Source organism: Galeopterus variegatus, unplaced genomic scaffold (assembly GCF_000696425.1).
Source record: "Galeopterus variegatus unplaced genomic scaffold, G_variegatus-3.0.2 Scaffold793, whole genome shotgun sequence".
In the NCBI taxonomy this organism is placed as follows: domain Eukaryota; kingdom Metazoa; phylum Chordata; class Mammalia; order Dermoptera; family Cynocephalidae; genus Galeopterus; species Galeopterus variegatus.
In genome coordinates, this window is record NW_007726904.1 from 169,916 (window position 1) to 184,659 (window position 14,744).

The 14,744-nt window shown below is 38.2% G+C and overlaps 1 protein-coding gene and 1 long non-coding RNA gene across 2 annotated transcripts in view; one reads left to right on the forward strand and one right to left on the reverse strand.

The window, feature by feature from the left end:
• Positions 1-2,766: 2,766 nt before the first annotated feature.
• On the forward strand, positions 2,767-11,613 carry LOC103590285. The gene is made up of 2 exons (XR_550455.1): positions 2,767-2,924; positions 11,396-11,613. It is a non-coding gene; the product is annotated as an uncharacterized LOC103590285 (long non-coding RNA).
• Positions 11,614-11,667: 54 nt separating this feature from the next.
• The window catches only part of PDCL2 (phosducin-like 2), a 30,185-nt gene continuing 27,108 nt past the window's right edge, over positions 11,668-14,744 (reverse strand). The window contains exon 6 of the mRNA XM_008572493.1: positions 11,668-11,851. Within this exon, the coding sequence (XP_008570715.1) occupies positions 11,700-11,851 (152 nt within the window). The 3' untranslated portion in view covers positions 11,668-11,699. The remainder of the gene's footprint in view (positions 11,852-14,744) is intronic.

A 14,744-nucleotide genomic window follows, 5' to 3' on the forward strand; every position in this document is an offset into this window, starting at 1 on the left:
GGGAGAAACTCTCAGGGTAGGAAAGCAGCTAATAGTTGAGCACTTTCCTGCAGATTATATCACATCATGCTGAACATTTTAAAAAAATATTTTATCACACAATGTAAACATTTTTTGTGCCCCTTTATCAATTTCTCCCTAACCCTGTTTCTCCCCCTTCCCTTTCCCACCTCTGGTGGCCTGTTTTGTTCTCTCCTTTTGTAAGTTCAAGGAATTACTGTGATTGTTGTATCTTTCATTTGTTTTACGCTGAGCAGTTTTATTTCCAGAGGCTTATTAATGTGGATAGTACTGCTTCTTTTGAGGATATACCTGAAAAAAAAGCATCCTTGAAATTCAGCCTCCAGGCTCGTTGATTTCTCAAGGCTCTCATGTCCACAAAATTAGCTATGTTGTCAGGGATTATTTTTCTTGGGAAGGCCACTTTTCTGTTCAAGTCATTTGCCTGATCTCTGCTGCTGGATTTGATGTTAAGTTTTACAGCAAAGGTTTTTACTTACTAGCTAAAACCACTGCAGTAGCCTTGACATTTGTGAGAGCTGCATCCCGCCATCTTGAATACCATTGTGGAGTATAATTTCCTGCATTAGGGGCAATCAACTGTAGCTGAAGCACTTAGTAATCCCTTCTTGAGTCCTTTAATGTGACATGGTGGGTTTGGATGTGTATCCTGAGGGTTCTATGGTGCTTGGTCATGATTCAGAATTATGACTCAGCAAAATTATAAATTATTACACTTGTTAGGGACCTCTGAAGTCCCACAAAAAATGTTAAGCCTGTACATTTCAAGGGTCTGCTCTACTTCCAACAAGGCAACTGAGAACCAACCTACACTATAATAGAAAAGTCTTTGGTAAAAAAGTCTTTGGAATTTATTCACTTTCATTGTACACATTGTGAAATTCCAAGATTATCAGAATTTACAGCTTACTTCTAAAAGCGTATAAAGTGAATAAAGCTTTTCCCCAGTACTCTGCCCTACCCAGAGGGAAACATTCCAAGGCTTTCATGGCTTTCCCTTCCAAAGCTCATAATTGGTAGTTATACTTTCCTTGGGCTTTCCTCCCTGCTATCTTTTCAAGCAAAATGCTCCTTCTTTGTTTGTTTGTTTGTTTCCAGAGGATGACCGGTAAGGGTATCTTAACCCTTGACTTGGTGTTGTCAGCACCAGGCTCTTCCAAGTGAGCTAACCAGGCTTGGCCCTAAAATGCTCTTTCTTTGGTTCTCACTGATCCCTCAGGGGAAGGAGCAGGGTGGCCAGATGAGGCATCTTTAAAGGCAAGAGCTAAAGAACTCAGAAACTTATATAAATAGCTTTACAGAGGTCACATCCTTTGAGCTTGGCCAGATGATTTTAGAGGTTACTAGAGAATCATTTGGTCCCTAGATGTGGCTAGAAATGTTTCCATTCGTTCTTTCATCCCATATTTACTCCAGCCTATTACATAATGTTGCTTTGTGTTGCTTTGCCCACCATGGATTTGTCACCCCACTTCCCCTGGATGCAAGGATAACCCAAAGCCAATCTCTTCTGAGCAGTGAGAGACCCCGAAGTGGTTAACTTCCCTGGGAACCCTCAAGTGAGAGGGAACCCATTCTTGGGAAATTAACAGCAAATTGGGGTTCTCTTCCTGCATTTATTTTCCAGACCAGGAAGTTACAGGAAGAGAACAAAGGCGGGGTTATAGTTTAACAATATAGGCTAGTAACTTTTAGTGAAACAAGCCAGATGACATTCCAGTAAGGCTATCAACAAAAGCTTTGATCTTAACAAACATTCCTTCTCCCTCTAGCAGTTTCTCAGTATCTTTACATAACAATCAGTAACTAGTCTGTCTTTGAGCCAGCAACCTGCTGTGCCACAATTCTTATCTTGCAACAGAGACTTATAGCCTGAGGAAAATTTCCTGTCCTTGCAAGGTCAATACTTGAAACTGCAAGGCTTTGGAAAACCAGGTCCTGTGAAGTACATATGCTTTTTATTATATTCCACAACATAACATACATTAGGGATAGAAATAGCAAGAAAGAGCTTAGGTAAACAGGCAATTGCAATCTCATTTGATAAGTGGTATAAAAGCACTGTATGGGGCAACTACTCTGCAGAGAGTGGGAGGGAAGGGATAGAGACATGTCACAGAAGGCTTCTAAAACTAGGAGAACGTATGTGGGGTGAGAGTTGTAGGTTAAATAGGACTCAGGAGAAGGGCAATATAAAAAACGCTGTTTGGACAAAGATGAAGAGCAAGATCGAGGAAAGCATCCTGAGTTTGGATGACTGCGTGAATGGCTAGAGTTTAGGGTCAAGGAGAGAGTACCAAGATACAGTGTTGAAGAAAGATAAGTGATGGTAAATGATTTATGGTAGGAAGGCCAATTAAGAGGTTTGAGAAGATATTAAGATAAAGTAGAGGGATTCCAGAAATATTGAAGTGAAATGAGCATGACAGTACTTATGTATGATTATGGATGGACAGCAGAGGGAGGAAGTAATTAACATTTTTCTGGATTGGGAAACTTAGAAGGTGGTGATAAGATAAACAAATTGAGAAGGAAAGATAGGTTTATTTTAGTACGTACTTTGTTGGAGGTGCCTGTGGAGAGGTGAAGTAAGCAACTTAAAAAATGGGTCTTATATGTGATATCACAGTTGTATTTTTGCAAGAACTAAGGAATAGGAGACTGAAAAAAACTGCACATTAAAATCATCTGGCCACCCGCACCGGCCGAGAGGGCGCCGTGTACTGGATAGCCGGGGAGGTGGAGCCGGCCCGGGGAGCGTTAGCGTTAGGTGCAGGCGGCTTTGGCTTTCGCCCTGGATGCCGAGAGCGAGGAGGAGGAAGAGCTTTCTGCTGGATGAGGATCCGGAGGCCAGAAAGGAGACCTTCTCTCCCTTGAAAAACAAAGCACTTTGCCGACGCCAGGTTAGGTTTTTCAGGTGTTCGAGGGAGACTTTTTCCCCCCCGTGGCATCACTCGCGTTTCCTCTCCTGGGGCTGGGAGAGGGGGTTGAGAAGGTGCCTGGACTATCAGTGCCTCCTCTTCCCATCTCCCGGAGGAGCGCGACTTGCATTGCTTCCGATTTGTGGGTGGGTCTGGGGAGACCAGATGTGCGCCTTCGGCTGGAGGAGAGAGGCGAAAGGAGGTCGGGATGTGATTGCTCAGTTGGAGTTTTCCCCCTGGCCTTTTATTAAAGGCCGATGGAAGATAGGAGTTGAAGCAATGGGCATAAATTAGGATCCTAATTTTCACGGTTTCCCTCGTTAGAACAACGTGTGAATACTTCTGCTTAGTTTAGGGGGGTAAAATTACTTCCCTTAATGCTTAAGATACACGTGGTTCAGGTGAGAAAGCACATTTCAGTGCTTCTAAATTACTGGAAAACAGGTCTTTTAGTCCTAATTCCTAGTAATGTTTGTGTTTTAATGAATGTTCTTTGGATTTGAAATAGAAGCCATCTCCTTGTTTGAAAAAATACGCTGCAGTTTTGGCTATAAAATTCTCTCTTCAAGGTAAACATTTCAAAGTCTTGCTGTATTCTCACAGAAAAGCAACATCAAAATTGAGAGACTTATTCAGATCACTGATTCTTCACCTGAGGATTTTTCTTTCTTTCTTTCTTTCTTTTTTTTTAACATCACCGGTAAGGGGATCTTAACCCTTGTCTTGGTGTTGTCAGCATCACGCTCTCCCAAGTGAGCTAACCGGCCATCCCTATATGGGATCCGAACCCTTGGTCTTGGTGTTATCAGCACCACACTCTCCCAAGAGTGCCACGGGCCGGCCCACCTGAGGATTTTTCTATCTGTAATGGAAAAGCATGATTTGTTAATCATATAACGGAAGAGATTTTAGTAGACATTTTTGCCTGTTCAGCATTCGTTCCCTATTCTGATTATTTCTTTTGGAGAACTATTCTTTCTCCACTCTCTTTCCTTATGGTCTGGGCAGGACACCAGAAAGAAAGCATATTTGAGTTAATCTTCTGCCATAGGCTGCATTTACCAAGATAGGTGTTACCTCTTTTCCAATGGATTTAAATCTGGAAGAATAGAGAGGCCTGGAGCCATCTTTCTACACGTAAATTCTGAGAAAGAAGGCAACATGAAAGAAGATTCAAAGATGGAGATTTGGCCTAGAGACATGTTTGATGCCCTGAAACCAATGTGGACTAGATTCCTCTGGAAATTTCAGTTAAACTAGTCAATAAATTCTTGTATGTGTTTATTGCTTAAGCCAGTGAGAGGTTTTCTGTGACATGCAATCAAGAGTTCTGTTTACTGGTAGGTAGCAAGAGAGGAGGCAAGGTTAACAGTACTGATAAAGGTAGGTTGCAGACAAGAGGGTTTGAATCCTTTTCCTAGGATGGATGTTTGGATTTTAGTTTAGTGACAGATACCTCCTCATATTCCACGTCATCTAGAACATATATCTTCAAAAACACCTTTGCTCTTTTCAATGGTTTCATTGTCCTCTTAGTCACCAGGATCAAACCATGTTCATCTTTGACTCCTCCCTCTCTCACTTTCTGTATTTAATTATTTACCAAGACCTGTTGATAATCCCCTGTTTTTCTGCTCAGTCCTCTGTCTCTGCTTGAGCATTTCTCACAGTTCAGTTCACAACTTCTTTCTTCTCATAGTCTCCTAAGAAAAAAAACAACCAGATATTTCTAATAGATTTTCCAACTTTCAGATTCCACATTTCCATGAAACAAAAATTTTGCCTCATAGTTTCATAGATCCTGAATTTATGTCCCTCTCCTTAAACACAATTTATGTAATTCAGATATTCTGTTCACTCCTCGCATGCTTTGTTATCATTTAAAGTATTTCCAACTCCCTTCTCAGCTGATTTCTCCCAGTTGATATCTTGATAGAGGCAATATAGCATAGAGGTTAAGAGCACAAAATTAGGAGCTAAACTGCCTAGGTTTAGATTACAGTTCTACCACTTAATATCTGCACGACCTTGAGAAAGTTATTTCTCTGTTCTCTAATGTCCTCATCTGCAAAATGGAGATAATAATCCCATCTCATAGGGTAATTGAGAAGAGACTGTACTTGGGGGGGGGTATGTGTGTGTGTATAACAGTACCTGATACATAAGAAATCTCATATAAGTGTTGGCTATTTTTATCAGTGATGTCCATTTTTGTGTAATTCTCATGTTTCTTTTGACCAAATTCTTCCCCTAGTTCCTCACGTCCCATTAGTCACAAAGTTGTTTATGTACTTCCCTAATACGTCTCTCATCTATTCTTCCATTGACATTCCTAGTTTTACAAACACTATAGTTTAGGTGAATTAGAAAATAGGAAGTTTAAGATATGTATACTAGGCTTAAATCCTGACTAATACTAAGCTGAAAGACATTGACCAAGTCGAGTAATTCCTCTGAGCTTCAGAGTACCTATGAATAAAGTTATAAGGACAAGCATTTGAGAGAACTGTGATGATCAAATGTAAATTAAACTGCTACATAAAGGTTGGGTGGTGAGGATGGTGGTTGTAGGTCTTTATAACCTGTTGTTGGAACCCTAGGAATGTTTGAAATTACTCACAGATTTTTAACTCCAGCGTACACCTCTCCCCTGGGCTCCATTACACATATGTCCGATTGCCTACCTGATGTTTTTTCTTGGATGTCTCACATATCATGGATGTCCCCTTCAATTTGTTCTCCACAGAGCAACAAGAATACTCTTTTTTTTTTTCCTTTTTGTCTTTTTTCATGTCCGGCAACGGATCGCAACCCTCGGCGCTGCACCCGCACCTCGCTCAGCCAGTGAGCAGGAACCGGTCTGTATGTGGGATCCGAACCCTCAGCAGGAGCGCTGCTGCGCTCCCAAGCGGCGCACTGTAGCAGTGCGCCACCGGGCCGGCCCAAGAATACTCTTTTGAAAATATAAATGAAATCACTTTGTGTTCCTTCTGAAAACCGTTTTACCATTTCCCATCACATCGAAATTTCTAATCATGGCCACAATACCCTCTTTGATCTGGCTTCTGCCTACCTCTCTAACCACATGTCCCACCATTTTCTCCTTTTCCCATGGCACTCCCACCCAGAAAGCTCTTTTCAGTTCCTTGCTTATATCTCTGCTATCAGGCTTTGGCACACACCTTGCCCTTGCCTGAACCCCCCTCCTACCTCTTCTCATGGCTGGCTCTATTTCAACCTTTGTATCTCAAAGATCTAACTATTTAAGTAGATCTCTCACCTTCCATCTGCCCGCCCCACATAGTACCCATAGTTATACTCTTTCATTGTGCCCCCCATAATATTTATAAGCTTAAATTATGTATGTATTTGTTTGATATTTGTTTTCTTATTTATTATCTTCCCTACTACCACATGATAAACTCCAGGAGGGCAAGAACCATGTGTTTTGTTCACCACTGTATATGCAGCATTCATTTTAATGCCTTAGGTCAATGAATGATTAAATGAATGAGTGAGATGAAAGGTAAAACATGCTAGAAAGAAGATTTTTCATGATCATCTTTATATCCCAAATTATGATTTTAGGCAGATTATGGTCAAGAGGCGATGTGTTTGAAAATACAAAGGAGGGAGAAACAAATCAGTGAAATACAATTTGACTAATACTGTGCTAGTAATTGAGTATTTCAAGGACCCATAAGAATATATAAAATCGTAATATATAGAACACCTGTACAAGAATATGCTGAGTGAAGTCCAAAATAGGGAACAAAGGGCATGAAGTATCTCACCTTTTAAATAGCTGCCAATACTTGGGGCCAGATACCCACTCCCTCAGCCAGGGCTAAAAGTTGGACAACACTGGACCTACCACAGCCAAAACCTCCCAACTCCTTACTCTCAGGCCATATAAGTAGAACACTTGGGAAGAAGAGGAACACTTGAGAGAATCTTTGAAGCCACTGTCTTACTAGGTTCCTGGAGAGTATTGTAGCTGTTCCTTTCCTTTTTATGCCCCACAGCACCCCAAGTTAAGTGAATCAATATCTTCAATAGAATCAGCTTGAGAAACTAGAGGTGACTGCAAGAAGCGAAGGCTGATATCTCATCCACTGACGGATTTATTGATACTGTCCTGCACTTACCTGAATAGGAAGATACAAGAGGTCTTCAAAAAGTACATGAAAAATGCATATTATGGAAAAACTCTGCATGGACAGCAAAAAATTTTTGCACCAAAATAAACTCATACTAACTTGTTATAACACGTCTGAAACAGGATCTAGTTTGAGGCACTAAGAATAGGACAATTTGAAAAGAGCCCCCATCAGAGCAACATGAATTCTGCTAAAATTGAAGCAGGAACAAACGACAAATTTATGTAAAGCTTGGGTGGAAGAATGGTGAACCATTGATGCTTTACAGAAGGTTTATAGGGACAATGCCCCAAAGAAATGAACAGTTTACAAACAGATAACTTGTTTTAAAAAGTGATGAGACGATGTTGAAGATGAAGCCCGCAGTGACAGACCATCTATATGGATTGGCAAGGAAAAAATTAGAGGACCAATGATTAACAGGAAAAACGATAGCGAACATCATAGACAATTTGTTTAGCTTACACAGTTCTGTCTGAAGAATTATAGTTGAGCAAACTTTGTTCCAAAACTGTTGCACCCAGATCGGTTGCAGACAAAAGCAGAGCTTTCAATGGAAATTTTAAACAAGTGGGATCAAGACCTTGAAACATTTCTTCAAAGAACAATGGTCATGGCAGCAGGTTTTTGGGATGCTCAGTTTGCTTATTGGCTTTCTGAACAGCCAAAGAACAGTAGTGTCTGCTTATTATGAGAGTGTTTTGAGAAAATTAGCCAAAGCTTTAGCAGAAAAATGCCCAGAAAATTTTCACCGGAGTCTTTCTCCACCATGACAATGCTCCTGCTCATTCCTCTCATCAGACAATGGCAATTTTGCAAGACTTTTGATGGTGAATCTTTAGGCATCCACCTTACAGTCCTGATTTGGCTCCTTCTGACTTCTTTTTGTTTGCTAATGTTAAAAAATCTTTAAAAGGCCATCATTTTTCTTCATTTACTAATGTAAAAAAGACAGCATTGACATCAACAGCATTCCCAAGACCCTCAGTTCTTTAGGGATAGACTAAATGTCTGACGTCATCACAAAGTGTCTTGAAGTTGATGGAGCTTATGTGGAGAAATAAAGTTTACTTTTTAAAAATTTTTCCACAAATTTTTTGAAGTCCCCTCATACTTGGAAACAGCTGGCCAGGGAGTGGGCTGAAGTAAAGTTATCTGCAGTTCTACCATTTGGCATGGCAAGGATGTGTTGATTTCTCATGGGTCCATTGTTGCTGTGTAGAAAACTATGTCCAAGTTTGAACCATCTTAATGCCCAACAAGGAGAGATATGATAGTAGTAAGAGCCTGGATATACTTCTGAGAGAGGGAACTAAGAGAGATTCAAAAACATAGCTAAGACTGATCCATTTCTTATGTCTGGTACAGGACTGTGCAATGGGGAGGCTGCCTCAAAGTTTTTAGGAGAACTCAATGTGTCCCATTAAAGAGTGGACATTTGGACACAATATGGATTGCACAGTTAAGAGAAACATCCATTTCATCCCTATTCACCCTCCCAGTCTCCAACACCAGAGGGATGGGCCCTGAAAGGAGAGGGAAAGAACTGATTAAGAACAAACCCAACTTCCATCTTTAGAGTTCCTTGTGTCACAAGTTCAGTCAGGGAATGTTTGGCTTGGAACTGAGATTGGGGTTTTAAACTGGACAAACTTAATAACCTAGAATGTGGGGGTATAGTTAAAGAATATGCTCAAGCCATCTTTAAGGAATTTGCTGCCTAGTGCTTCTCAAATTTTAATGTGCATGCCAATCACCTGGGGATCTCATTAAAATGAAAATTCCAATTCAGTTATTCTGGGATGGGGCCAGAGATTCTGTATTTCTAACAAGTTCCCTGGGAATGCTGCTGATTCTAGGACCAGACTTTGACAAGCAAGGCACTATAAAGTAGGGAAGGGAGTTTCAATAGAGAACAGGAATAAGCAAAAATATTAGATTGAAAAATATGAAATAATCATTTTTGTTGGTAAAACATAGTTAATATTGGCATTTAAAAAAAGCTTGTCTGTACCCCATTAAACAAAGATGCATTCAGTAAAATGGAGAATGTTACATATTAAATAACTTCGTCACATTTTGACAAACATTTATAACTATTTAAACAAGAATGTATAAATAAACTAGTGTATGCAAGTAGTGACCTGTGTTGGTAGGCATGAGTCCTTGCTGGAAGAATGTGTGTGTACTTCACAGAAGAGTGGGACTAGAATCAGAACCACCAAATTCTAGTATTCTATAATTTTATAATTTTTACAAATGTTTAAGTCTTCAAAACTGTGTTTGAAGATAAAAACTGCCACCTGGTGGATCTGAGTTTAGAGTTAAAAGGAAATATGTACTCTTCTTTCAGCGATCCTAAATGCTATTAGTAATTCCTCCATTAATTTTAACTTAAAAAATAAAATAAATATGTTTTTACTTTTAAAAAAGGATTACATTTAGGGGGAAATTTTGCATTTGGTTTTAATTGGAGGGGAAATAATGTTCATATTTAGATGCATTAGATGGTATTAGAGTTACATTGTAACATTATGATAATATCGCTCCTCCTTTCGTTTCCACAAATGTTTTATCCTGAATGGGAATTTATCCATCCTTTTCTTAAGGAGTTCAGGAGTTGGATCAATATAACTAGGTAATTACTTCTCTGATATGTGTGCATCATGCCATAAAGACCACTGTACGTGACCTCCCTTAACTTTCCTTCTCTCAAGTCCCAAGATTTATATTTTCACAAACTTTGTTGCTATCTCAGAAGAAAGAAGCTTTCCTAATCCTTTCCAAAGTTAGATTCCTTGATTTTACCTTATCTGTGTCTTAGTGCATTTTGTGCTGCTATAACAGAATACCACAGACTGGGTAATTTATAAACAGTAGAAGTTTATTTGGCTAGTAGTTCTGGTGGCTTCAAAGTCCAAGGTCGAGGGACCCATATCTGGTGAGGGCCTTCCTTCTGCATCATCCCATGGCCAAAGGTGGAAGGACAAGAGAACACGCATGCAAAAAAGAGAGGGGGCCGAATTTGCTTTTATAATAAAGCCACTTTTTTTTTTTTTCTGACCGGTAAGGGGATTGCAACCCACAGCACGGCATTACTTGCACCACGGCTCAGCCAGTGAGTGCACCGGCCATCCCTATATAGGATCCAAACGCATGGCCTCGGCACTACCAGCACTGCACTCTCCCGAGTGAGCCATGGGGCGGCCCTATAATAAACCCACTCTTGAACCCACTTTTATAACAAACCCACTCCTGGCAATAATGACAATCTATGCATAAAGGCAGAGCCCTTATGACCTAATCACTTCCTCAAGTTCCCACTTCTCAATACTGTTGCACTGAGGATTAAGTTTCCAACACATGACATTTGGGGGACACATTAACACCATGGCATCTGGTGAAAGAAATTATAATTACCTTACTCAAATGTGTATTTAACTTTCCTTCCACTTCATGATTCTCTACAGAGTCGAAGATCCCTACCCTTCACCAACAGCAACAAAGAGCCTTTTCTTGGCTCCATGTTAAACTGCCTCAATTTCCACCAATTTTTTTTTTTCTTTTTGTAATCTAAGCATTTAAATTTAGTCTAGCTTCTCTCACAAACATCAACCCTTCACCAACAGCAACAAAGAGCCTTTTCTTGGCTCCATGTTAAACTGCCTCAATTTCCACCAATTTTTTTTTTTCTTTTTGTAATCTAAGCATTTAAATTTAGTCTAGCTTCTCTCACAAACATCAGTGAACATCCCATAAACAGAATTATGGATCATCAATACAAAGTAGAAGAATAAAATATGTTACTGAATTATTATGTGCTGGATTTACCAACCTTTCTTCTACAAGTGATGTTTATTATTTCGCCAAGATAAAACATCCCGCAGGTATTTTGTAGTGTCCTAATATTGTATGTTTTCTCCTGATGAATTCTTCTATGATTACTATTAAAACACAGGTAAGTCCCACAATATATTTTTCTCATCTCTCCTCAGGATTTAGAAATGTACATGTCATACTGTTCTAATGATTCTATAGTTTAACTGTTAGAATACTTAGTAATATTCTAACTAAATAACAGCTATTCAGAACAATAATAATGAGTGGAGATGTTTCTTATGTACTTTTCAGAATAAGTGTTTAATTTTTTAACAGTTAAGAGATTTCAAAGAAAAAGCATAAGGTCAAAATTGAACAATTTTCACTCAAGGCCCCTAAATAATAAACTTAAAGATGTGTTGATTTAAATTAAATAAAAATTTCATGGTTCTTTTTTATTATTTTCATTCATAGGTCTCTTTGGAAGTGAGTGTGCAACACAGAGGACTTAATAATATTTGTGTTTTTGTCCAACATGGGCCGAAAAAAGGATAAGCCACAGAAAAATATTAAGGGTTTAATACAAAGTCTGGTTTTGCTGGAAGCAGTGAATATTCTGAAATACCTGAAAATTTTTGAAACATATAAGCTATAATTCTAATATAAAAATGGAAATAAAATAAATCTATAAATTTTCTGATTTCTGATTATATAAAGGCAGTAGTAAATTAAACATTGACTATACATACACTTTGAAACTATTTATTAAATATTTCAATTAGGTATCATTATCACTGTTGGAACTATTACCGTCATCATGAATAGAAGTGTTTCTAATCGAAGATACCATCATATCTACAATGTCTTTTTTGGGGTTTTCTTCCAGATCAGTCTGTATTGCTCCAACTTCTGCTAGCTTCCATTCAAGTTCTGCAATAAATAAGCCATTATTAAGTCATATAAAAATCTTGGAAAAACAAAAGTTTTCTCATCTTTTTCATCTATATGAAACAGAAGTTGACTCTAATTAAATTCATATGAAAATGATATATTTAGAACTGGATGACAATGAAAGTATTAGAATATCAAAATACATATTGGATACAGAAAAGTTATAATTAAAGAGAGAAATTATGGTTAAACTTTATTTTCAAATGACTGAAAAAATAAATAATTTAAAACTTCAAATCAAGAAGCTTGGAAAATAACAATAAAGTAAACCCAAGGAAAGCAGAAGGAGGGACATAATGAAGAAAATACCTTAGCAAAAACTGATAGACACATTCAGGCAAAAATAATCACAGGAAAAGGAAAGAAACCAAATAACATAATGGATTTACATGGGACATAACCAAAAAATGACAAGATACCATTTCACATCCCTCAAATTGACAAAAAGAAAGTCTAGAAATGCCATGATCTCATGAAGATGTGCATAAATGGGAACTCTCTTAAAGATTAAAACTCAAGAAATTTTATTTATTTTTATTTCTTTCATCTTTCTCAAGAGATTTTAAAAGCCATGAGACTACCATGAAAATAAATATGCCAATACATTTGAAAACTTTAATGGAAAAATTTCAAGAAATATATGGGTTACCAAAACATATCCAAGAAAGAAAGCCTAAATATACAAATAACCAAAATAAATTGATAACCCAATATCCCCCATCTCTGTAAATTCATTCATCATTTTGTTGAATTTATTACTAAGTACTGTATAGATGAACAAAATATTTACAAGGAAAATCATAATATATTTGAAAAATATAAAAGAAGACAAAATAAATGACAAAATATGGATGGCAACACTCACTGTTATTAGGATGTTACTTCTCCAACAATTAATCTAGGAACATGATTCTAACAAATATTCAACAAAATTTTTCACAGAACTTGACTAATTCCAACAGTTATGTGAAATTTTGAAAAAGACTTGCCTTTCTAGAGATACTTAGATTATTATAAAGCTATAGTAATTAACACAGTGCTATAGTGATCCAGGGATAGACAAAAAGAACAGTGGAACATAGTACAGACTTCAGAAACAAATCCAATCATTTTCAAACTGTTAAAATTAATGGAGAAAATATTTCACATCCATTAAGATGGCTATTGTGTTAAAAAAAAATAATAACAAGTATTGCCAAGGATGTAAGGATGTAGAGAAATTGGAACCCTTGTATACTGTTGGTGGGAGTATAAAATGGGGCAGCTGCTATGGAAAATATTATGGATATTCCTCAAAAAATTAAAATACAATAACTGTATAATCCATAACTTCCACTTCTGGATATATTCCCAGAAGAACTAAAATCAGGGACTTTTACAGATACTTGTATACCATGTTCATAGCAGTGTTATTCATAATAACCAAAAGATGGAAGCAACCCAAGTGTCCACCTACAGATGAGTATATAAACAAAATGTGGTTTATTTAGCCTTAAAGAGGAAGGAAACTCTGATACATGCTACAACATGAACAAATCTTGAGGACATTATACAAAGTGAAATGTCAGTCACAAAAAGACAAATATTGTTTGATTCCTCTTATATGAGGTAACTAAAGTAGTCAAATTCATAGAGATGGAAAGTAGAAGAATAGCTGCCATGGGCTGGGTGAAGAGAGGAAAGGGGAGTTGTTTAATAGTTGCAGAATTTCACATTTTGCAAGATGAAAAGAGTTGGAGACTGGTTATGCAACAACATGAATGTACTTATCACTACTAAACTGTATACTTAAAAATGGTTAAGATGGCCTATTCACCAGGGAAGGGACTGCCTCTTCAGCAAAGGGTGCTGGGATAACTGGATATCCATATACAGGAAAATGAAACTAGACCCATACCTCTCACCATATACTAAAATCAACTCAAAATGGATTAAGGATTTAAATATACACCCTGAAACAATAAAACTTCTTAAAGAAACATAGGAGAAACACTTCAGGAAATAGGACTGGACACAGACTTCATGAATACGACCCCAAAAGCACGGGCAACCAAAGGAAAAATAAACAAATGGGATTATATCAAACTAAAAAGCTTCTGCACAGCAAAAGAAACAATTAACAGAGCTAAAAGACAACCAACAGAGTGGGAGAAAATATTTGCAAATTATACATCCGACAAAGGATTAATATCCAGAATATACAAGGAACTTAAACAACTGTACAAGAAACTTTTGTCTGACAATCAAAATCAAATGAGAAGCCCTAGTTGGTGAACATGTATTAGCAATACTACATAAGTAGTATCCAGAACTTTACACACACACATATACACTCATGCGTGAGCGCACGCACGCACACACACGTATAAATCAGTGAAACAACACAATTGAAAAATGGGCAAAGCATATAAGCCATTAGGAGAGTGTTGGGCCTTAAAAACTAACACCACCTTAAGTGACATTACAAGTGGATTAACGTGGCAGCCTAAGACAGTAGGAAGTAGGGTGGGGGTGTCTGCGGGAACCTTGCCTAAGCCCTTATTGGCCAAATACATGCTTCTGCGCTCATGAACACAATAGCTAGGCACTGAGACAGGATGCATGCCCTTGAAGCTGATTGGATTATGTTAAAACCTCTCCGCCCTATCTGCCTATAAAAGCAAGTGCTTGTGTGATAATAAATGGAACTGCTGCTTGCCAGAACCCCCGCCGCGTCTGAGTGTCCTTTAACTGGGCTGGGGGGCCGGCGGTGTGCTCACCTCTCTTCATGGCTCTCTTCCCCCATCTCCTTCCAAAGGGGACAGGAGGGAAAGATGAAGCCAGGCCATTCGCTGGCGAACCAGAAGGAACGAGGCTACGGCTGTAGGGGGGC